Below are 25,473 nucleotides of genomic sequence, written 5' to 3'. Positions count from 1 at the left end.
GCTAGTTTTGACTGTGGAGCTTATCTGTTTATTAAATTTGAAGTCAGAGTGCAGAATAACCCCAAGATTTCTTGCAGAGGGTTGATACAGAGTTTCAAGGCTACCAATGGCGCTGTCATAGCCATCTAAAATATTTTGTTGGCCAAATAAAATGATCTCAGTCTTGTTTTTGTTTATTGACAGAAAGTTTGCTTCCATCCATGACTGGGTGTCTTTCAGGCAGTCTAATAAGACCTGCACAGAGGATGGGTTATTAATTTATAGCGGTAAATATATTTGTACATCGTCCGCATAGCAATGAAATGAGACATTATACTTTTTAAATATAGATCCCAATGGCAACATGTAAATAGAAAAGAGGAGGGGGCCCAAAATGGAACCCTGAGGCACCCCACAGCGCAGGGGGGAAGAGTCTGAGGAAAACTGGCCCAGCTGCACAGAGAAGCTCCTATCTGACAGGTAGGACTCAAACCATTTAAGAGTGGTGCCTTTGATGCCGACACAGGTGCTTAGTCGAGACAGGAGAATGTTGTGATCAACTGTGTCAAAGGCAGCTGTCAGATCCAGAAGGACCAGGACCGCAAGGTTACCAGAGTCCACTGTTAAAAGAAGGTCATTTAAAACTCTTAAAAGCGCCGTTTCTGTGCTATGGCGTGACTTAAAACCAGACTGGAAATTCTCAGAGATGCCATTAAAATCAATAAAAGACTGCAGCTGTTCATTGACCACCTTCTCCAAAACCTTAGAAAGAAATGGGAGTTTAGAGATGGGCCTAAAATTTGATAAAACTGAGGGATCTAGATTATGTTTTTTGAGGAGGGGCTGGACCACAGCATGTTTAAAGGCAGCTGGGAAACATCCAGACATCAAAGATAAATAAATCAGATCTGTAACACAGGGCCCAATAACATTAAAAACATTCTTCAAGAGACGGGGAGGAATGCTGTCAAGAGGACAATAAGAAGGCCTGAGACGGTGGACAACATCAGTTAGCTCTGAGACAGACACTTGCTGAAATGTGTCAAAAACTGCAGGGATAGTGGGAGACACAGCAGGATCTACTGCAGTTGGCAAAAGGAAGGATTTAGAGAGAGAGAGAGAGACTAACTGAGCATGTGCAGAGATCACATTTTGCTCACACACATCCATTCACATGGCCTCGGCCAGTCAGAAGCCCCGGAGCCCCCTGAAGGCCTCAGCCAATCAGTGGCCTGTGCTGCAGCAGGGGGCGGTGATTCATTATGTAAACAAAGAGCTTTATTACTGTAAATTTATTCTCATGTTTTAATCATGTTTAGATTATTTTTAATTTCTTGTTATCAGATTTTTAGAGAACAGAACATTACCTGATATTGGACAAACAATAGTAATAATAATAATAATTTGCAACAAAGCAGATATAATTTACATATTGAATCATAAATATTTAGTTAATAATTCACAGATATTATTCAGTTATTTAATCAAAGATATTCAGTTACTTCATTATATATATAATTATATTATATATAATATATAATTATATTATATATATAAATCGTAGATTTTTTTAGTTATTAAATCGTTGATGTTCCAGCAGCGTTACGTGCTGCATTCAGGTTCAGTTGGAAACCTGACACACTCATCATGTGAAACGTTTTACTGCAGCAGAACTAACTTTATTTTGGCGGTGCGTCCCAGCTCATTCTACATCTGTGGAACCAATCAGATCCCAGAGGTTCCCAACCTGAGGCCCCCTCCCCGCCTCACCTGCCAGCGCTGCAGCAGGTTGACATCTGACCCCGGCGGTAGTGGCGACGGTGGTGGAGACTCCGGATCGCTCCGTCCAAAGTCATAATCTCTCATCTTCTGTCAGACCACATGGAGCCGTGACCTCTGACCCCCGACAGAAAGCTGCTGACCACCAAACAGCAATAAGGTTTAAGGGCTTCACTGCACCAACAATAACAACAACAACAACATTAACACTGTCATGAACCGGCTCATAGATCATCAGCATGTGATTGAGACTGGATTGATTGATTGATTGATTGATTGATTGATTGATTGATTGATTGATTGATTGATTGATTGATTGATTGATTGATTGATTGATTGATTGATTGATTTTATTTGACCATTCTTGATATAAAAATATGAAACAGCAACCTGTGCCATACGCTATATAAATAAATAAAATAGTGAGGGAGACCACAATAAAGCCCTAAGGCTTATTTCCATTGTGGTCCCTATAGGGCAGGAGACAGAGGCAAGTAGCAGCATATCATACATACATCAAACATGTAGCATTCATACATACATACATACATACATACATACATACGTACATCATTCATAAGCCACATAAAAACATAAATTACAGTTTCAAATATACATACATACATACATACGTACATCATTCATAAGCCACATAAAAACATAAATTACAGTTTCAAATATACATGACAAATACAAATTGCCAACAGTCTAAGATTGGTGTCTAAACCATTTTTTTCAAGTTTAAAACTGCATATGCTTCTGACTGATTTGAATGGTCCGGGTGGGACCGGGTCGACCCGGGTGCCAAATAAGATAAGATAAACAACGTAAAAGTACTTCAGAAGCGGGCAGCAGCACCGGGGATACCCGGCGCTGTGTATAACATGTGGTCAGATAGCCTACCCAAACGTCAGGCTCACCCGCCGGCATTAGTTATGATTATAATTAATAATCAATAATAATTATGTTAATGTGAACCATGCATGGTTCAGAGAACAGTAGCATATACTAGTGTATGATGATTTCTTTTTTATGCTTGATAATAAGTACTTATTAATACGGGACTTTTATTTTGACGGAACTTTTATTTTCCCGCTTCCGATGTGTCCGACGTCATATCAATAAATGAGAAAGGAAAAAAGGAATTTGCAAAAACCAAATAACGGCCGTTTCATTTTGTTTTTTTGGTTATTTTGTTTTTTGATGCTGATAGCAAAATCCGTTTTCCGTTTTTGGTTTAAAAAGAAAAAAGGAAAAGGGGGCACTGTTTCCAGGTTTTCATATTTTCGTTTAGACAGAAAAAGGAATTATACTATGGCACCCGGACCCTTTACCCATGTTCGTCTTAACTCTAGGTCAGGGGTGTCAAACTCAAATACACAATGGGCCAAAATTTAAAACTTGAATAAAATCGTGGGCCAACATTGAACAAATAAACCTTTTAATATATACCAAACATGTTTTGCTTTAACATTAAATATGGAACCAGCAACGCTTATAAACATACAATATATAAGAAAATAGTGCAGACATGCAAAATCAAATTTCAAGTAAAAAACAGATCAATGTCATTAATTTATTAAATAAAAATTAAATAAAAATTGTATGCCTCTTTTCTATTTGCATCCTTCTGATTTAAATATCAAAATAAAGTTTTTCAACAGGTAAATACATTTAAAAATAAAATAACAATAATAAATCTAGTATTAGCGGTAAATGCGCCGTATAATACCGGCGGGTCAGCTTTTATAGTACAATAATAATATAATAATTTGGTATTGCCTCGCGGGCCACATAAAATTACACTGCGGGCCAGAGTTTGACACCCCTGCTCTCGGTGGTACAAAATCTGTTACACTTCCCCTAGTGGAATAACAGTGAACTTCATTTACTCTATTTAAATATTTTTTTAAATAATTGGGTACCTCCCCATAAACACACCTATGTACCATACATAACTGCAACTGAGATACACGATCCTCCACCTTCAACCATCCCACCTTATCAAAGTGGGATGATTCAAGGTGGGTTCTCATGGGGAGGTCCAAAACAAGTCTGATTAACTTGTTTTGTGAGGTCTGTCGCCTATGCTTCAAATTCATTGTGACGCCATTATACCATGAGCCACATGCATAATCAAAATACGGCTGAATTATAGTGGAGCGGCTAAGTGCTAATTTTTGCCAGAATCTTTCAGTTTATGATACAAGCGTGAAAATTGGCATGAACACTCTCCATGGGTCACTTAAAAAGAAAATTGTCCGAGACATTTGAAATTTTAAGATGGCGGCCATTTTTCAAGATGGCCGGCACCTAAGTGGAGCAGTTAAGTGATATAATGGTTTATTTGGTGATACAAGCATAAAAATTGGCATGAGCAGTCTCTGTTGGTCACTTGACAATGACCCACCCACAGTTATTTGAATTTCCAAGATGGCGGCCATTTTTCAAGATGGCCGACACCTTAGTGGAGCAGTTAAGTGATATAATGGTTTATTTGGTGATACAAGGATACAAATTGGCATGAGCAGTATCTGTGGGTCACTTGACAATAACCCACCCACAGTTACTTGAAATTCCAAGATGGCGGCCATTTTTCATGATGGCCGACACCTTAGTGGAGCAATTAAATTATATAATGGTTTATTTGGTGATACAAGCATAAAAATTGGCATGAGTAGTTTCCATGGGTCACTTGACAATAAGCCACCCACAGTTACTTGGGTTGACAAAAAAACACTCCCAGCCACTTGAAATTTCTATTTTCAAGATGGCCTCCCCCTGGATCCTCAAAAGATGAATTTTCTCATAGAAATGTATTGGGTTTTAGATTATTCTGGAAAACAAGTTTTAACACATAATAATACAGTTGTGTTGATTTGTTGATCATAGACAGACAAGAGTGAGTATCTGCACTACCAGGGCACACTGGTGATATATGACTGCTGTTAAACTCAGAGTGGGGTTCAATGTCAGCCAATTGTAAAGTTAGTCAAGGAAGAGACGACAACTCTCTGAGTAGTTTTAGTTAACCGGGTGGTGTACAGACCGTACAGGGTGAAAATGGTATTGGATGAACGATCGGACTATGTGTAGGGTTAAGGCATGAACTTAGTTGTATCCCATACATCAAAGTGCTTATTAAAAGGTGGTAAAAGGCTAAACCCTTGGCCTCTGCCTTTGAATTTGCTGCAGACATTGCAGAAGCCATCACAACAGTTGAGAAAACAAACAGCAGGACACCAAGATCATACTGGTTATGATACCATTGCAAGAAATGTTCCATTATTTCATAAAATAAATGCTCTGCCTATCTTACCTAGTCCAACCCGACTAGATGAAGGTGATGGCATAGAAAGCACATTGACAAGAAACAGAGCAAAATATCATTCAAGCTGTAAACTTATGTTCAACAACACACAGCTGGAAAGGGCACAAAAAAGGCATCTACTGCTGCTAAAGACACTGAAGATACCAAAGATATCCATGTCAAGAGGTCAAGAAGATCCCAGACTTCTTATGAGGCTGGATATGTGTGGGGACAGGCATTGAAGAGAGACATCCACAAATGCCGAGCCCGTCCGACTGGGGATGGGTTAAACAGGACAAAGAGTGGAAAGTCTTCTGGACTCCACTTCCACCTATTGCGGAGAGTTGTTGACAAAAGTTGACAAAATGTGGGTGCACCAAGGCTTGTACTGGAAAGTGTAAGTGCTACAGATATGGACTCAGTTGCCCCTACTAGAACTTATTTGCTTGTTTCTTTTGCCAGTGTTATTCCTTGTTGTCCTTTGTGTTTTCAAGTGTAGGCCTATGGCTCGGCTTCCCCTCGCCACATCGGCGCATTATGTTCTATTTTGTCACCAGCCTATTACTGTGACATGTTCAGTTTTTATTTTGTAACATTGCTTTCACATTTTCAGTTTAGTTCCCTAGTATAGTTTCAGATACTGTTTGTCATGGTTCCATGTCAGCCAGAGCTGCTGTTGCCTCTGGATCTGTCATTATTGCCATTCAGTATTAACCATTGCTCAATTATTATTTTGGAGCACGTCCGTTCAGCACCACAACTGTGTTTCCCCACCCCTTAGTATTTATTTGGCATGTTTAATGGCAGTAGTAATGGTTAGTTTTTAAAAAAAGTAAATTAAAAAAGTATTTAAAAAAGCCCTCATGGTAAGGGAGCATGTGTACCTCGGTGAACCCGGAGAGCTACGCCGGTGGGAGGGAACTCCTGTCAGGTTTTACCAAACTGGACAGGTCGTAGGCAAGGAGTCAGACAAAGCACAGTCAAACAACCTCTCTTGAGGAACCCAATACATTTCTATGAGAAAATTCATAATTTAAAGGTCCACATGGCAGGCGGCAGTCATCCTGAAGTGCCGCCTTGAAATTTCAAGGAGCTGTGGCTGGCTTATTGTCAAGTGACCCACAGATACTGCTCATGCCAGTTTTTATGCGTGTATCACCCAATAAACCATTATATCATTCAATTGCTCCACTAAGGTGTCGGCCATCTTGAAAAATGGCCGCCATCTTGGAATTTCAAGTAACTGTGGGTGGGTTATTGTGAAGTGACCCACAGATACTGCTCATGCCAATTTTTTATGCTTGTATCACCAAATAAACAATTATATATTTTAATTGCGCCACTAAGGTGTTGGCCATCTTGAAAAATGGCCGCCATCTTAAAATCTTAAATGTCTCTGACAATTTTCTTGTCAGGTGACCCATGGAGAGTGTTCATGTCAATTTTCACGCTTGTATCATAAACTGAAAGATTATATCATTTAGCCGCTCCACTATTAAGGCTCCTGCCAAAATTAACCATTGTTTTTCTATCCAGAAAATTTGAAATTCTGGCCAGAAAACGGACCCTATGGTTTATTTTGGTGATTGCCTTCTGTGCCTGACCTATGCCACTTAAGTTGCAGTCTAACACACAGCCAAGGTAACTGACTGATTCCTTGGCTGTAATTTCAGAATCTCCAACTAGGGCTTCAAAACTGGAGCCTTTTTTCAATCTCATCTTTGATCCAAAAATAATGGATTCTGTTTTTCCTACATGAAGTGATAACCTGTTGTCAGTCATCCACCTGCTAACATTTAGAAGTTCTGCAAGTGTTTGTTCAATAATGTTTTTATCCTCATAAGAAACTACCAGCGCAGAATCATCTGCATATAAAAAAAGATGAGATGACAGACAGCCTTTAAATCATTAATATATAAAAGAAAGAGAAGTGGCCCCAAAACACTCCCTTGACGAACGCCACAGTCAATGCCTAGAGGTTGAGACATTGTACCCCCAATGTCCACCACTTGCATTCTTTTCCCCAAATAGGGGCCCACCCATTTCACTGCTAATTCACCAAAACAAATAACTTCAACTGTCAACTGCGTAAAATGCCCAGTATGTATCAGTAGAGTGAGATTTCTGGAAACCAGACTGGATTTCATAAAGTACGTTTTTTGTGATGAAAGGTAATTGTCAATTTGTTCAAAAATGATTTTTTCAATTAACTTTGACAGACTACTGAGAATGGAGACCGGTCTATAATTGCCCGGGTCCTGTTTACCCCCTTTTTTATATAGAGGGATCACTCTGGCAATCTTGAGATCATTTGGAAACTGCCCTTGTTCTATAGACCTATTTACAATGTGAGTGATGGACGGGGTAATGATCTCAGCAGCATCCCTTAAGAATCTGGATGGAATGGCATCTAATCCTGTGGTTTTAGAACCATCAAGCCTTTGGAGCTTCTCCAGAACCAGTGCCTCAGACAGTTTTCCGAAAAAGAAGCTCCTGGGCTGAACCCCTAACTGAGAGTAATAGTCCTGTTTCCCCATATTGACCAGTCTGGCCCGGTAGCTTTCCTACTAACTCTCTGGCAACAGCTGAAAAATATTAATTAAAGCCAGCTGCAACTATCCCCTTATCTGAAGTAGTTGTATTGCCAAGATCTAGAGTGATGTTGGAGTTTTTGGTTTTCATCCTTTTGCTATAGCCAAGCTGCTTGAGGGACTTCCATAGCTTTCCTGAGTCATTTCTATATTCTGCTATTTTCTCATTAAAGTATGCCTTTTTAGTATTAACCACTAATCTGTTGACTTCATTTCTTGTCTTTTTATACTCAGCCCAACTTTGCTCATCCTTCTGTGCCCTGAATTTATCATACTTCCTATTTCTTGCCCGTATTGCCTCAAGGATGTCATCATTTACCCAAGGTTCTGTCCTCTGTTTTATTCTAATTTCTTTATATGGGGCTATATTATCAACCACTTCTAAAAACATACGTTTAAATGAGTACCATGCTTCATTCACATCTTTACATTGCAATACATTAAACCAATCCATTTGTTTCAAACTTTCATTGAATGTTTCTTTGTTATACCTTTTCATCGACCGGGTTCTAATTGAAGATTGACAATTAAGCACTGCTTTCTTGGACTTTCTAGTACATAAAACAATAGAATGGTCACTCACACCACAATTAATAACCCCACTCTGTGTTATTCTAGACTTATCTGATACTAGGACAAGGTCAATCCTGGTTTGGGTGTTGGAACACACATGTGTAGGTTCATTAATCAGCTGATATAAATGCACATCGTGTTTCTGAATATCAGTGTTAAAACCTCCCATCATGATAACTTCAGATTTAATCGAGTCCAACCTCTTTGTGCAGAGTTCTTCTAAAAGTTCATAAAACTGTGTTTGATCAGGCGGCCTGTAACAAGCATCGATTCAGGTGTTACTTCTCCTGACACTCCTCCAGCCTCTGCAGATTGGAGGAGTGTCATGACCTGTGGCGCCTCCTACCCAGGAAGAGAAACGCAACATGCAACAACACACAGAGGGGGAGGGGGAACCGAACTGCTACTGTACTGCTTTACGGTCAAACAGCATTTTCATTTTCTTTTGAGATTTTTTTCAACCTTTGTTTTGTCATTTGCCCCAACATATACAGTCTATGCCTAAAGCCATTCACATAGTCAATCAAATTCTGCAGCGGACAAGCTTCAATGAAAGCAGCGACATCCCCTTCCAATCTGGGCCAAAAGAAATGCTGCAAGACTCGATGGCAAGTTCCATGACCAGCCCCATGCCCAGCCACATCATCATGGGAGGCTTTCATGACAAACTCTCTAAATTTCTCAGGCACCACAATCATTTTCCCCACAAAATCTTCACCCTGCGCAGAACATTTACGTACCAGCACACCACTCTGTAAGTACCCCTGAGCTGCAGTTTCCATGTCTACCACCGGAGACACCAGATCAGCCGAGGGATCCATTTCTTGTTCCCTAACAAGGTCAATACAAGAGATGGATTTCAGAGGCTCGGGTATGACTGCAATTTTTTCCTCAGCCTTCGAGTGTTGACCATAGGTGTTGACCAGGTTGGTCTCTTACCCGCCTCATTGCTCGTGTTACTACATAAACTTGAAACAGCTCAGCCTCAGGGTCCAACTCTGTCTTCATAGCCTGAAGTCAGGGGTTGATGACCCCCTGTGTTGTTGCATGTTGTGTTTCTCTTCCTGTGTAGGAGGGGCCACAGGTCATTACATTACATTACAGTGTCAGGAGAAGTAACACCTGAATCCAGTCTCAATCAGTGCTGAGGCTATATAGAAGAGCTCAGTTCTCCTCAGTTCTCTCTCTCTCTCCTACACAGCCACCACCTTTGTTTTGTTTAGTTGGTTTTGTTTTGTTTGTTAGTTACTTTCAGCTTATACACCTGCATTTCATCACATTGCATGCATGCACACACTTCACCACTGATATACTGATTCACATAATTAAGCTTCTTTGTGTTATTTTCATTTAATCAAAACAACATAATTTCCTTTTAAATTTAATACGTGTGTGGTCTCCCTTGTTTTGTCATGATCTATGAGCCGGTTCTATGAGTCGGTTCTGAGGCTTTTATTCTGAAGGGCTTCACTGCACCACCACCACCACCACCACCAACAACAACATGAACACTAATATTCTAATATTAGTGGAACAGAATAAACCAGAAACAAACTCAGATATTACAGAAATATTAAAACTTTGTAATATTTACATTGACATAGTATTTTATTAGAGTACTTGTACTGCATAATGATTAATGATGATTTTACTGTAATACTGCAAATAAAAAATATAAAAATACTGCAGAGAACCAGCTGAAATACTGCAGTACTGCATGAAGAATATTGTAGTGTTACTACAGAAAAATAAGTTTAAATCACAGTATTATAGAAACACATGAAACAGTACTACGGGATACTACAAGTACACTAAATACTATGAATACTATAAATACTACGAGTACACTATAAGTATTATAATACTATAAATACTATAAATACTTCGAGAACACGAGAAATACTATAATAGTATAAATACCATAAATACTGAGTACACTAGAAATACTACGAGCACACTATGAATACTACACTAACAGTATTAGTAGAATACTTCATGCACTGACAGTAATACCTTAAAAATACACACAAATACTGCAGTATTTCTATTTAAAGTACTGTGATTGTGTCAGAATACTAGCATAGATTAAATACTGTAGTATTACTGTAATACTGTGAGAGGAGTACTACAGCGGTCACAGAAATAATGCAGTAAGAAGCACTATAGTGGTTTCATTCCAGAAAAACACAAAAACTCTCCAGAATAAAAGGATGCGCCCTTCAGAATAAAAGCCTGTGATGTTATGAAACCGTCCTCGCGCTCCGAACGTTAAAACGAAAGTGAGAATGTAAACAGAGATCAGCTGACGGACCTGACCGCCACCTGTCCGCGTGTCTCACCTGTCCGCGTGTCTCCGTCCTGCCTGTTCTCCTTCAGGTCCGCAGTAAACAGTAAACACCTCTGAGCTGCGGACAGAGAGCAGCGGCGCGGGGCATCACGGGAACTGGAGTCCCTGCGATGACGTCTGTGTGACAGCTTCATCAGCCCTGCGCTCTGACTGTCAGGCTGCAGCAGGAACACGAAGGATGCTTTTCTCCTTAAATCTGAGCTGATTTTTCTTCTGTTGTACCTAAAATGATTACTGCCGCTGCCCATCAGACAGGCCTCCTCACGGTCTTATTTTAAATCCCACCTGTTCTTTGGCTTTGAACACCACGTAGTGTTGATTTTATGTGTATACATGCATATTTTATTTTGTGCGGGCAGTACATTTTATTTAAATGTATTTTATTGTTCACTTCATCTCTTTTTATTGTGTTATTTATTGTTGTGCAGCATTTTGGAAACCTCGTGTTTGCCAATATTGTGCTATTTAAATAAAGTGGATTGGATGATTTATGCTTTTTTTCCCCCCATACAGCACCAGAAATAAAAGATACAATACCATGGAGCCAAACTAATGAAAATAATTAAACTTAAATAAATTCAAAAACTAGATTAGTTAATTTAACATGATTTATTCACTTTTAAAGGAATTAAGGGGCCATTATTACATTATTGCTACATGTTGGACTGCTCTGATTCTGTTACTTCAGATTCAATTAAAGTAAATTTATTTTGTAGTATTAACATTTGTTTAAATCCAGCGTCTCAACTCAGATGATCCACAGGATCCATCCCATAATATCAGAGCAGCCAACAGTTGTATCTCAATAAATTAAGTTATAGAAAACTTAATTTATGTCAGTAATTTAACTCAAAAAGTAAAACACATTATATAGATCCATTACACACAGAATATTTCATGTCTTAATTTAATTTCTTCAAATTATGGCTTACATTTAATGAAGACCTAAAATTCAGTCTAAAAAAAATGTGATTACAAACAACCAATTTAAAAAAGTGTTTAATATGGAAATGTTGGCCTCTAAACAGTAGCTTAATCCATCTGTCTCAATACTTGGAGACATTTGACTTGTACTGGAAATGGACTTTACATCATATTCTAATGTATTGAGATGATCCGGTTATATGAAAATAATTCCTGTTGGTTGCATTTAGTGCAGCTTGTTGTGCCTGACAGGTTCACCTCAGGGATCAAACACTCTCCCAGAATGCTTTGCGGTCAAAGACAGAAACTGATTAAGTCTCTTACTGTGAATTTGTCAGCTGTTTGACTTTATGAATTTTTAAACAGATTGATCACTGGTTGATGATTGGTTATTGCTGTGATCTGTGGATCTGTTGCGAGTGAATTTATGAAACATTAAACCCTGAGTGATTATTGATGTGTGGATGTGTTGTGAGTGAATCAGTGAATAACGAGTCGTTGAGCAGCGTTGATCAGTTTTTATTGTTTCTGTACAAACAAAGAATCTGCAGCTCGTTTCCTCTCAGACTCGAGACGGATACAGCATCTGAAACACAGGAAGTCACACCGTCAAAATAAAGCTCTGACTGTAGCTGTATCCCAAAGTCAAGGAAGGATCCTCAAACGGCTGGGTTTGAAGGATACTACATCGACATGTGCCGAATCCAGGATCCTCCATAGGACAGAGTCCCCTTTTGCCCAAATCCCAAGGATGCTTGTGTGTATCCTCCGTGCGCCCCGAATACCCATAAAGCCTTGCGCACCCCCGTCTACAGGCAGTTTTAAAAATGTCGAGCGAAGGAACAGCGACCATCTATTTTGTGGCTTTTACTTGCTAAATCGTGGAGATTCAACCTTAAATCGTCTTCTTCGATTTTCACTAATATGGGGCAGAGTGGTTTAGAAATTGCGGCACTGAATTTAAGCAGGACGTCCTGTTACGCAATGACCCACAGCTGCACACTCTGAAGGCTGTTCCATTTGTGCGTTAGACCAGTGAAAAGGACTCTAGCCTCGCTTCTGGAGGACCCGACTCCGAAGGAAGGATCCTTGACATTGGGATACAGCCAGGATGTCACACCTTCGCAATAAAACGGAGCAGTTCAACAGATAACTCCCACAATGCAACACACATTAAATTAGCAGATATTATAAGTTAAAGTTAAACATCTTTAACTATAAATGCAGGAGAGGAGCAGAGTATAAAAACAAACTCAAAGATCTTTAATAACGACCTTGTGGGAATACAAACAGTTATATGAAGAAATAAATCACTAAATATATAAGTGAATGGAGAAATAAATGCAATAAATTGGAAATTCTATGTTTTAACATTTATTTTACAACTTTTTTTTTTAGGTATTTCTTATGTATTTATACATTTTGACAGTTAGGTAACAAGTCTCACAGAAATTAAATAAATGTGGACATTTACAGATAAATGTGGAAATAAACTAATTTTAATGTAGAATAAACAGAATATCTTTATATTATTTCCATTTATTTTATGAATGTATCCATTTATAAATTCATTAACTTCTGCTTGTCATTTTTCGTCCTTCAAACAGATGACAAGTAAATCAACATACATTGAACAAAAATATAAACGAAAATTTTTTTGCTGCCATTTTTCATTAGCTGAACTCAAAGATCTAAAACTCAATCAAAATCACTATTTATCCCCAAGGGGAAATCCAGTTAGTTTGGTAACTCCGTCCTGCAACGGAGAGAGGGGAACAGTCCACTGCTGTTTTTTGGTCCATAAAGGTTTTGTGTAGCGGATACCATACCATTACCATTTCTCTCAAACATTGTTAACAAATCTGTCTGCATTTGTGATAGTGAGCCGAGATAATCCATCCCACCTTACAGGTGTGGCATATCAAGATGCTGATTACACAGCATGATTATTGCATGTTTTGCATTTATATTTGTTATATTTTTAGATATTTTGTAGATACTGTTGATGAAAGTCTGTCAAACAGATTCAGTGTTTATTTTAAAAAAAATATTTTCAGCTGTTTATCTGCAAGCAGACACCCTGTTGAATCAGACTCCATAAATAAAAGCAGTGATTTTAGCTGCCTCCGTCTGTTAACACCAGCAGACCTGCAGCTGCTTTTTATTAATTCAGGTGTACCTGGTGACACGTCTAAACTACTACAACACAACGAGTAAGTTTGGTAGATTAGTGTGAACTCTGAGGTGACCGACAGTCCTTGAACTCACCACTCTGATTCTGTGTCCGATGGCTTTAGCCGGCAGGTTGCTGCTGAACTTGGCTCTGACCATCCCGCTGCTGCCATGGGCCCGGGTCACCTTCCCCCAGATCACACGGGTCTTATTGGGCTTCCCGCCCGGCGTCACCGTGTTCCTGCAGACACAACACAGGGCTCATTAACCCACACACACCGGGGAGTTTAATATAGGCTGCAGGACAGGCCAGCCGGGTGAAGTCATGATACAGTCAACTTCTATCCACAGAGAAAACATTTATACAATAAAACACAATCTAATGATAATTACGATCAATAAGTAACATTTTAACTAGAGTCAGCTCAGACCAGACTAGTGTCACATTTTAACGTTATAACAGTATAAAACCGTTTACAGTTCTTGTGATCAGGTGAGTGTTTCTGGGTGTAACATGCAGGTGAGGTCTCTTACTTCTTGGCCTTGTAGACGTACGCGCAGCGTTTGCCGAGGTAGAAGTCGACCTCGTCTCTGCTGTAGCATCCCTCCAGCTTCAGGAGAGCCGTGTGTTCACGCTGGTTCCTCAGACCGCGTTTATAACCGGTGAAGATAGCCTTACTCCACAGTCTGACCAATCAAACAGAGACAGAGTTACTCCAGTCTGACCAATCGCAGAGACATGTAGGCCTGTCACGATTTTTAGGATATATTTTCCCAGAATCTATCACAATAAACGATAGTATCGTATCAGTGTTGCTTCAGTTTTATAATATTAGAGCATAATAAGTACATTTAACACAGCAATTAATTTTTAAATCTGGAGAATGTTAAACATTGGAATTGAAATGTGGAAAAGAATTAAAATATCCTAGATAAATAAAACAAATAAACTACAACCAAAACAAACAAAATAGACTTTCAGGCTGTTAACAAAACATTGCAATGAGATCATCATTATGTTTTATATTATTTTACTATTAAAACAGCTGGAATGGCTGCGTGGGAAATATAGAGTTTTGCCCGTCAAACACCTGCGATTTTACTTTAAACAAAAAAGAACAAAAAGTCACATGTAAAACGAGAATTATTGAGTCCAGAAAAAAAGCTATTGTGTCCATTTTTATATTTTGAACGATAACTCAATATAACTATTATAGTAATTATTGTGACAGGCCTACACAGACATGTGAAGACAGAACTGGACTTATGTGAGAGAGACAGATGCTGGTCTTTACCTTCCAGGCATGGTTAGTCTTCTCCAGGTGAGTCCACCTGTAAACAGAGCCACATTGACACATCAGCAGACTCGCATTGTGTGATATGGCAAGTATTGATATTATACTGAGATTTAACTGTTTTACTGCATTTTGTGTCCACAAAATTAAATCAAGAATTGTTTTGTCCAATTAGAAAATTCTCAGTGTATTCATCTCACTTTAGTCTTTTTCTTTGTCCACAATGAGTCAAACCCACAGACTGACCAACAAACTATTCAGTTAAACTGAACTGAACTCAAACATGAACAACTGCTACATTTGATCAAACTTTCACCAACAAGCTCCACTGCTAAATATGTTTCTGAATCAAAACAGGAAGACAAACTCGGCAGCGTTATTGCAACAACTTCCCAACACGATATCCTGACACATGGTGCCAATAGATTGCTTACATCTTCTAGTTTCATATACCAAGACATAACTAAGAGTGAGCCTGCTATGGTGAAGATGCTGCCGGCCGACGGAACGCTAAATATCGATACTTGGCGGCCATGAATCCATATATCACCACACAAAATACCATGAAACTATGCTATATTGATTCCCCCCCCGCCTCTACTACAGAGACACTGAGATAACAGCTGATCAGGTACAGTGAGCTGGACCAGGTCTATAGTGGATCAGAAACCAGAACAGAAAGTCCAGCTCAGTTCAGACCAGACTTCAGTCACAACTTTAACGTTTTAGCAGTCTTAAGATTTACAGTTAACCCTTCCTGATCCAGGTGAGTGTCCTAAAAGCAGGTAATCAGTGTCTTTACTACACACGAGGTCTCAGCCTCGTCAGTTATCACCTGCACAGTTAAATAATGCAGCAGGCTAACAGCTAGGAACCACAGAACCTTAGAGACATATTTAAACACAACACCCCCAACACAGACACTGACCGCGACCAGTTTAACTGCAACACCCGAGCTGCAAGTCTCATGGAGCCACTAACATGTAAACACTGGGAGCTAACACCTAACAGGCAGCATGCTAACATGTTGGAGCTGCAGAACTTTAAAGAGACACACACAATCACAACACTTGCTCCAACACACAGAGACTCAATCCAACCAGCGACCAGTCTAACCGCAACACCTCAGTCACAAGCAGGAGCTAGCATGCTAACGGTAGCTCACTGAACCGGCAAGTACCCGCGAAACAACAGGTTCAAACCCCGCCACGTTTACGACTCCACCGGCACACCGACCGAGTCTCCCCGGGCCTGGAACCGCTCGACCAGGGGACACCGAGTCGTCTCGGGCTGAGTGGCTCCAGGTGCTAACCCTCCCCTAACCCCGCTAGCTCCATTAACCCAGCTAGCTCCATCCTAATTAAATCTCCGCCATCACGACCTCCTGCTCCGCCGTTCCGGGGCCGGAGCTCCAGGGGGAACCTGGTCTGGAGCCTCCGCTGATTATCGGACAGATAAACTCTGTTTTAAAGGTTTTATTAAGAGTTTTTTTGTCGGACATGTTGAATCTCTTACCGTCACTGAGGAGAAAGATGGAGGAAAAGGAAGTGCGAAAGGAATGCTGGGAAATTATGGTGAACAGAGGTGACCGCGGAGCTGCCTGATTAAAAAGATTACTAAGAGTTTATTTATTTTAATTTAATTCAGAAAAAAAAAGTATATTAGTTACAGTTTAATTTATCTCAGTTTGATATGTTATTTTATTGGGTTTTTATTTTATCAAGAAGACATTTTAACCTGATTTATTTTTAATTATTTTATTGTTTTTTATTTTTCTAAGGATATATATACATTTATAAGATATTTTTATATATATCTTTGTTTTGTATTTGGAATAATTTTGTTTTGTAATCAATATTTTGTGCTAACTTTATTTTTCAGTAAATTTTGTTTTTATTATAAAACACTTGAAGCTACATAAATAAATTATATATATATATATATATGCTACATAAATAAATTATATATATATATGCTACATAAATAAATTATATATATATATATATATATATATTTAATTATTAGAATATATTGTCTCCAATTTGCAATAATTAGAAGTACTTTCAGTACTGTCAGGAAAACAAAAAATATACATAAATAATAAAAGCCAAATAGCAGAAATCTATATATAGAATGTATGTATGTCTTATTTTTATATCTTTTATTCTGTCTTCTATATCTTAGTTATGTATGACTCCTAATTTTATATCAAATTAACTTAAAACAATATATATTGTTTCTGTTTGTACTGTATTTATTAAATCTCTATTTATATAACTTGTTTATGAAAGTTATTAATTTCATGTCTTCAGTCATTGCTGCTGTCAATTCTGACTTTTGTTATATTTAAAAAAAATGTTTTTTGCCTTTTACAGAAATAAGGAAAATACATTAATTTAAAACTAAATAAATGTTTAATGAATTAGTGAATAAATTCAAAATTATCAATTATTACATTAAAATGATTACATTAATAAATAAAATTGAAAATAAGTAAAGTAATACAAATTAAATTAAAAAAATCAAAATGAATTCCTGTATATTATAATAATAATAATAATAATAATTTAGAGTAAAGAAAATAAAAAGAAAAGAGTCAAATTAAAATATTTATTTAAAGCACTTAAACTTAACTCTCATACAGACAAAGTGTTCAAATCTTTTATACAGTTTCAGCAAAAAATAACACAAAGTGAAAAAATGGAAAACTTAAAAACTGTGAAAGTCTGTTCGTCCTCCAGAGAAACGGTGGAATGTCCTGAACCCACACGGTCGTCATGTGACCTGCGCCTCCACCGCCACCGCGTCACATGACCCGCCGCCACCACATCACCGCCACAGGAGAAACCCACAAAGGGAAACATAAACTTCTGTACAGCCGTGGCGCCACCTGTCGGTCAGTCAGAGAACACCTGTCGCACCGAGGCTCAGGATTGGACAGCACGACTGTCAATCACAGAACCTCCTGATTGGGCCGCCGGCCTCGAGTTCTGCCTCACAGGAAGAGAGCTGAACCTGCGACAGGCGACAGAAACGTCCCACGCCACCTGAACGCAGCACTAACATGTCAATAAAAAAGTCTTTAAATTATAAACTGAACTTTGTGTCTGTTCCACTGAAGACGGTCAACATGAAATAAACAGACTGTAAACAAACAAACAAACAAAGTGTATGAGAAGAAAAAGGCAAAAAATGTCTGAAAACAACAAACACAAAGTTTGTTTACATGATTGTAGTGTGTTCCACCCCTTGAACAGCATTTAGTGACCTAGTGACATCACAGCGGGAAGCTCCACCCACCACGACCTTTAAAAACAACAACAAAACGTTTCTGATGGAGCCTCAGGAGCATAAACAACAACAACCAATAAGAGTGAGAAAAGCAATGTGGAAATATAAAATAAAACATTATTATTAATATATATGTGGAAATATTTTCACATTTATTATTAATTAATTTATGTATATATTTACTTTTTTCTAAAATATACGTTTAATTTTGAGATTTTTTAAAAGAAATATATTTTTTGAATATATATTGAAAAAATTATTTTTTTGTTGTAATGCAATAAATACATATTTTAAAATATATTAAAATATACTTTCCTTGTTATCCAAAGTATGCATTTAAAAAGAAATACATAAATATACACAGAAATTAGTTAACAAAATGTGAAAATAAGAAAATGATTATATCCCCCCCCTTTTATTTATATTTCCACGTCTGTTTTCTCGTCCTTATTTTATTTTGTGGTGCTCCTGTGACCTTTGATATTTATATCTATATACAGCATATATGTATATATTTACAGAGTATATTTGTACACCAATATTTAATAAACTGTTGAACAGTCACATCAGGAGGATTTAACCAATCACAGCAGGACGTCTGATTAATTATTAATGATCCATATTTATATATTTACTATTTTACTTTTATTATCACAGGAGCCAGAAACAGAATAATCTGTAAAATAAGAAAATAAATGTGGAAATAAAAAAAATTATTTATGTTTATATTCATGTTTGTATTTTTAAATATATGAAAATAAATATAAATATGTTATTTACTATATATTTATTTAGTGTTGGAGATGAAAATGCCTCCAGTCCTGTTTGTACCAGACAAACTGCTGAAATATTTCATCTATATATCTTTAAAAATACAAACAGTAATGCTGTCAAAATGCTTATAATTACTTGTCTTATTAATTTTTGTATTTCTACATTATTTTAATAATACTCAGACTGTTTTTGGCGTCCTGTGACTCCATGAACTGAATAAATAAACTTTAGTGTTTCTTCATCTTTTTCTTGAAATCTAAATATTAATTTGACAGCTTTTCACAATAAAAGCCATTTATTGTTGTATTGTGGAGCTGCAGGTGAAATTTAAATGTTTTTTTTAATAAATAAATTGAATGTGACATAAAAAAAACATTCAAGATATTTAATGTTGATCTGATTCATTTTCTGTTCGGTTTTCTGTTGTTGCTGCATAAATAAAGTTTATTTCCCCAAAATGATTAACTACATTCATTTATTTATATATAATTTGTTTCTTATGAATTATTTATTATTTTATGAGTCATTAAGATGCATTAATAATTAATATCATTAAAGGGGTCATTATAGGTCAAAACAACATTAAAAACTGAAGGAACAGAAAAATAAAAAAACGTATAAAAACTGAACAGAGTCACATGATCGATGATGTCATCACACCGACCTCCAATCAGAACGCAGAAAAGATTTAAACATGAAACTCGTTTGGATCTGACGAAAAAAAACAGCTGAAGATTCAACCGCTAACATTAGCACGAAGCTACGTTAGCATGAAGCTACATCAGCATGAAGATACGTTAGCATCGACTCTTAGCTAAGCTAGCTGTGTTAGCTTAGCCTCCAAACACGCTGTGTTCATAATGTTAGCATACATTAGCATTTACAGCTCAATTCACTGTTAGTCCAAACCAACTTTGGCATGTAGCATTAGCATGAAGCTACATCAGCGTCATATCTAAATTGTTAGCTGATGTTTAACACTGCAGCTAACTGTCCTAAAAGCTAATTTTAGCTAATTAAATGTGAGATCTCATATTAGCATTTTCATGCTAATTAGCATTCTTTAAACCCCAAACCAAGTAGTTTAATATTAGCTAATGCTAGCTGTGCTAACTTTATCAAAACGACCAACTAGCTCTATAATGTTAGCTAATATTAGCTTAGCTTTCATTAGCACTGAGCTAACTTAGCTGCAACTCAAAAACAAACTACAATGTCAGCTAATGTTTACAGCTAGCTCTGTAAGCTTAATCTACATACCGTTTAGCTATTCTGTCCTGTGGGCTACGTTAGCGTATCTCCAAACAGCTACATTAGCATTAGATGCTACATTAGTGTCATCAAAAACAACTGTCAGTACGTTTGTTAGCTTTCTGTTTCCATTAAAGCTACGTCAACATTTAGCTTTGTTAGCATTTAGCTACTTTAACATTTAGCTTCATTAGCATTATGCTACATTAGCATTATGTCCGACCAGGTTTTTTTCTGATGTTGAATTTAAGTTTAGTGAAAAACAATTACTTTAATGTTAATATTAAAATTTTAATCTCTGAATAATTAATAACAATAATTTTACAGTCAGAAAATATAAAACTGCTTTTTTTATTGAGAGTAAAATTATAAAAATAATTCTGTTTTTTTGTATCTGTTCGTGAAAAGCAAAGTGACGATAAATTCAGTTTGATGAATTAAAGCAGAAACAGTTTCCTGCCGGTCAAAGCTTTTAGTGTCTTACTGTGAAATTATTTTAGTTCCAGCACTGAGATCAGGATGTTTGCTGCCTTTGTGTGCCGTCAAAATAAATTAATGAATAATTGTAGAAATTTTTATATATATATAAATACATTCAAAAAATAAATGGAAATTCTTTATTGTAATATTTATTTAGGTATTTCTGCATTTATTTCATTGTAAATACTTTATTTCCACATTTATTTTTTTTCATTTCCATAATTATTTCTTTATGTATTAATTCCTATATTTATTTATTAAATGTAGAAATAACAAAAAAATAAAATAAATGTAGAAATAAAAAAATAATTTGGAACATAAATAAATACATGTGGAAATGTAAAAATAAATTTAAAAAGCACAGAAAATAAACAGAAATACCTAAATAAATGCAAAAAAAATTCCATTTCTTGTTTTGCTATATATTTATAAAATTTTATCTCTACATTTATTTCTACTTGTCAGATTTCGTCACCTGAACGCATCATCGTGTCTTCCTGTTATTATTCAATGATCTATAATTGATCTGATATTGATCTGTTATTTATTATACGTGTGGTTGAGTCTCCAGCTGTCTGTCTGGTCAGGTCCATCCTGCTGCTGTTCTGATCAGGTTTATCTGAAGGTTTCTCTCAACCTGCTGCAGACTCTAACACAGACTGTCAGGAGCGTGACAGGAGGCTGACTGAGCGTGTGCGGTGGCGGTGGTGTTGTCTACATGCTGGCGGGCCCAGGCGTGGCGGTGACGGCAGCGGGGGCGGGGTGTCGGGGCGGGGCCAGCTCCAGCAGGGCGCTGACAGTCCCGGCCACCTGAGGGAGCCCTCGCTCCTCCAGGATGTGCAGAGGGAGACACAACTGACTCTATGGAGACAGACACCACAGAGGAAGACACGGCGGGACAAAAGAAACGGAGAGGAGGGTCAACAGATGATAAATAATAATAATAATGAGGAAAACAACAAAAACAATGGAAACAAACAGGAGAAAAACAGCAGGAGGAACTCAAAGGAAGAACAGGAACTGAGGAGAGAAGAGAGGAAGACTGTTAACCCTCTGAACCCCAAACCACCTCCTGTCCTCTCCTCTCTGCTGTGTAAACAGCCTCTCCTGTCCTCTCTGCTCTGTGTGAACAGCCTCTCCTCTCTGCTGTGTAAACAGCCTCTCCTGTCCTCTCCTCTCTGCTCTGTGTAAACAGATTTTAAGTGAATATTTAACAGGATCTGGTTAGTGCAAACGCTTATTTTAAATGACACATGTAGAATAAAGAGATTCTGAAACAAATATCAACATTTAACACAAGTTTTGGTCACTTTTTATAACTGATGATCCTTCATCAAAGACTGTGGGAAAGTTCAAACTCTAAGGATAATGTCTGTTTCTACAGTTTATTCCTACGTACATCAGCTGGATGTTTTGGTGATGTTTGTGGAGTTCAGAGGGTTAATGGACGTCTTTGTTTTTAGTGGAGAGTTAAGGACACAGAGTGAGTCAAGGTGTTTTCATTAGTTTATTCGTGTTAAAGGGAAAATCTTTCTCCAGCATCGGGACACAAACACACAGTCTGTTAAAAAACACTCAACATCATCCTCACTCTTCATCTGACAAAAAAACTTCAACCAGTAAACAGGTTCAACAGAGTCCTCCTCACTGCAGGGACCTGAACCACAACCACCTCCCGGTCTCTGGACCAGGTTCTTCTGTTTCCCCTGTGTTAACAAACCCTCCCTGGATCTGGAGGTTCAGTGGGAGAATGTTTTATCTAAAGTCTGTGGTGGTGGAATGACTCGACAACACCATCTCCACAGACGTGAACCCCTCTCCCTCCAACACAGACAGAGTTCTGGTTCACAGCAGGTTGAACCGGTTTACTTTTCCATGTCTCTGCTCTCCCAGAAAGTCCAACTTTAAAGTCTAATTACATTTTGGACTCCATCGTCTCTGCAGTTGTTTAGATGTTGCTCCTGGCTCTGAGCCGACCAACAGGACCGGGACAAACCCCTGAGCTGCATCGATACAGACGATCAGGTTTTCATTAACCCCTGCAGCACCGTCTGTAAGCAGTCTGTAGTTGGAGACCAGCAGAGAGTTGAAGCCACTCTGGAACCAGTTCTCCTGCAGAGAGCCGGTCTTTGGCTGAACAAACACAAGAACTTGTTCTAGATTAGACCCGGCTCCAGACTGGCCCTCCAGCTGTCCTGGTGGGAACGGGGTAACAGAGTACCTGGACCAGAGTCCATTCAAGGAGCTCGCCAGCAGGTGGAACACAGTGGAAACAGAAGAAGAACCAGAGACTGAAGACAGGTGCAGTTCTGCTGACCCCTGACCTCCGACACTGTCAGCAGTTTGTCCTCTACCAGAGACGACCGATTCACGATCATGTTATTCTCATTAAGGACACGTCAGCCAAGTCACTTGGACACGGTCGGTACCAAGGAGGAAGACCACGAGTGGAGAACACACAGCGCGGCCGGCAGGGTTCTGGTCCTGGAGTCCACAGAGGCTCCGGACGCTCCACAAACAGTAAAAAACACACTCAGACATAAGGCACAGGGGGCGGAGCTCCAACATAGGGGGCGGGGCTTCAGCAAGCAGAGACAAGGGTCACATGATCGTCTTCAAGAATCTCATAGAGACACATGGCATGGTCAGCAGACGAGTCGGCAAGCCGCGAGTCAACCAACAAGTCCCGAGTCAATAAGGTAAAGACCAACAAGTCCCGAGTCAATAAGGTAAAGACCAACAAGTCCCATGTCCATAAAGCAAAGACTAACAAGTCCAAGTCCATAAGGTAAAGACCAACAAGTCCAAGTCCATAAGGTAAAGACCAACAAGTCATAGTCCATAAAGTAGAGACCTCCTCAGTCCACAGGTCGTCTTCTCTAACGAACAATTTGACTCAGGCTCTGGAACCTGATTGGCTGCTGTGATTTGATGGACAGCTGGATTCAGGATTTAAAGGCTTGACTGAAATGATTTAACATGATGACTGCAACGACTGAAGATCAGAGTGAACTTGATCAGATCATGTTAGGGCGACAGAGACCGTCGCTCTAACATGTTTAATAATGTCTGAACTGATAACCCGACCCATACACTGTAAAACGTATGTTACAGAGGAGCTCTCAGCTTCCAGTGGCTTCACATTTGTCTCATTTGGCCCTTCAGGGGTACGTAGGGACACGGGGAGGCTGTCATGTTCTGCAGCTCTGATTCATCTACAGTTCGCACACAGCTCAAGGATGAACCCGACAGATACCTGGTTCACCTGGTCTTCAGTAGAAACACCTGGAATAACACTGTAATGAATGGCTGTAACTTCCTCAGACAAACATCTAAAGACTTTCTAAATACATTTCACACGTTCATCCACTCAGGATTTTAAGGAGCCAGGAGTGCTGTAAGAAGGTAAACGAGTCAGGCAGAGCTGGTCCAGGTTTTAAGGGTTTACACCATGCTTTATTCAGATCCTATTGACTGTAAGTGTTTCCTGGCAGTGCAGGTTCAGTTTCTCAGAGTTTCTGGTGATTAAGGGGAGCGGGCCTGAAGAGGCTCAGCCAGACTCAGGCTGCTGATCTGGTTCCAGCTGGTCCTGCAGAGTTGTTTCACCGTCTTAATTCAGCAGCAGGAATGGTCTAAATTGTTTTCCTGCTCTCCTCTCCTATTCTCTTGCACTCAAACTGTGTATGTGCACAGAAACTTGCAGTTTGCACACACTGTTCTCTTCACTCTGACTTGGACTCTTCTCTTTGAATTCAAACTGTTTTTTAGTGCTAACAGTAAATAAATTCCATAGAAGAACAGTGGATTTCTGCTATCGGGTCACCAGTGAATGATGACACAACAACTGATCAGAACGTTCGAGTGTTCTGGACCTCATGTTGGAGGGTTTCCTACAAGGTAGACCTGGAGCTCACTGCAGGGACATGGGGATCCTGCAGCAGGACAAAGCATCTGCAAGACTTCTCTCAGTCTGCTGCCACTGAGACCCTGACCGAAATCACCCCAAGGAGGAGACAGAAGGTTTGTGTTTGGACTGAAACGTTAATGAGTGAAGACTGAGACAGAATCTCAGTGGTTCAAGTGTTCTGGTGTCCCTCCTCTGAAGGTCTCAGGACACCATGAAAGATTCAGGAGCCAGTTTACTGCGTCACAAGCATCAAAAACACCTTCACATCGGCAGAAACCATCAGACAGTAAACTGAGTGAAAGTACCAAACATGACATAAGTAGAAATTAATAGATAAATGAATGTAGAAATACATTTTTAAAAAGTAAAAATTAATGGAGCTTCTATATTTTTACATTTGTTTTTATAATTCATTCATGTATTTATTTCAACATTTTCAATTAATAATTTAGTTATTTCCACATTATTTTTTACATTTCCACATGTATTTATTCATTTATAAATGTATTTTAAAAAATGATTCATTTGTTTCTGTGAGCACCAATCATGCTTCAGAGGGACGTTCGGACCACTCAGCTAATTAATATTCTGACTTTGTTGGGTGAGAAAAGTCTCATAGAAATAAATGAAGAAATGTAGAATAAATATATAATAAACACGTTTATAAATAAATAAATACATGTGGAAACAAACATACATGAAAAATTTTGAAATAAATACATTCCATAAAATATTTTTAAAATATATTTTCTTCATTTATCTATTGAATCATTTATTTCTATTTATGTCATCTTTCATCT

General features: G+C 38.3%; 3 protein-coding genes across 5 annotated transcripts in view; all 3 read right to left on the bottom strand.

Annotated features, from left to right (window-relative positions):
- Window positions 1-10,677, bottom strand: part of abcc5 (ATP-binding cassette, sub-family C (CFTR/MRP), member 5) — a 34,310-nt gene extending 23,633 nt beyond the window's left edge. The window contains exons 1-2 of the mRNA XM_059331633.1: window positions 10,572-10,677; window positions 1,750-1,893 (exon numbers count right to left, since the gene is read on the bottom strand). Of these exons, the coding sequence (XP_059187616.1) occupies window positions 1,750-1,845 (96 nt within the window). The 5' untranslated portion in view covers window positions 1,846-1,893; window positions 10,572-10,677. The remainder of the gene's footprint in view (window positions 1-1,749; window positions 1,894-10,571) is intronic.
- A 1,329-nt stretch (window positions 10,678-12,006) lies between these two features.
- Window positions 12,007-16,562, bottom strand: rpl35a (ribosomal protein L35a). The gene is made up of 5 exons (XM_059332036.1): window positions 16,486-16,562; window positions 14,971-15,007; window positions 14,210-14,362; window positions 13,772-13,916; window positions 12,007-12,089 (listed from the first exon to the last, which is right to left on the bottom strand). The coding sequence occupies exons 2-5, from the start codon at window positions 14,979-14,981 to the stop codon at window positions 12,066-12,068; spliced, it is 333 nt and encodes a 110-aa protein (XP_059188019.1). The 5' UTR covers window positions 14,982-15,007; window positions 16,486-16,562; the 3' UTR covers window positions 12,007-12,065.
- A 1,004-nt stretch (window positions 16,563-17,566) lies between these two features.
- lrch3 (leucine-rich repeats and calponin homology (CH) domain containing 3) overlaps window positions 17,567-25,473 on the bottom strand; it is a 30,133-nt gene continuing 22,226 nt past the window's right edge. For 2 of the 3 annotated variants that reach the window (XM_059330892.1, XM_059330893.1), the window contains one exon: window positions 25,147-25,473. This exon is cut by the window's right edge and continues 330 nt beyond it. Coding sequence is in view for 1 of the 3 variants with exons in the window: in XM_059330894.1 (XP_059186877.1) it covers window positions 21,481-21,627 (147 nt within the window). In the remaining 2 variants the exon portion in view is untranslated. Of the gene's footprint in view, window positions 21,628-25,146 lie in introns of those variants that run through there. The other variant, XM_059330894.1, reaches the window with a different exon arrangement.

Source organism: Centropristis striata, chromosome 4, assembly GCF_030273125.1.
Source record: "Centropristis striata isolate RG_2023a ecotype Rhode Island chromosome 4, C.striata_1.0, whole genome shotgun sequence".
Lineage (NCBI taxonomy): Eukaryota > Metazoa > Chordata > Actinopteri > Perciformes > Serranidae > Centropristis > Centropristis striata.
The sequence above is the reverse complement of the archived record's forward strand: the minus strand, read 5'-3'. Positions and strand labels throughout refer to the sequence as shown.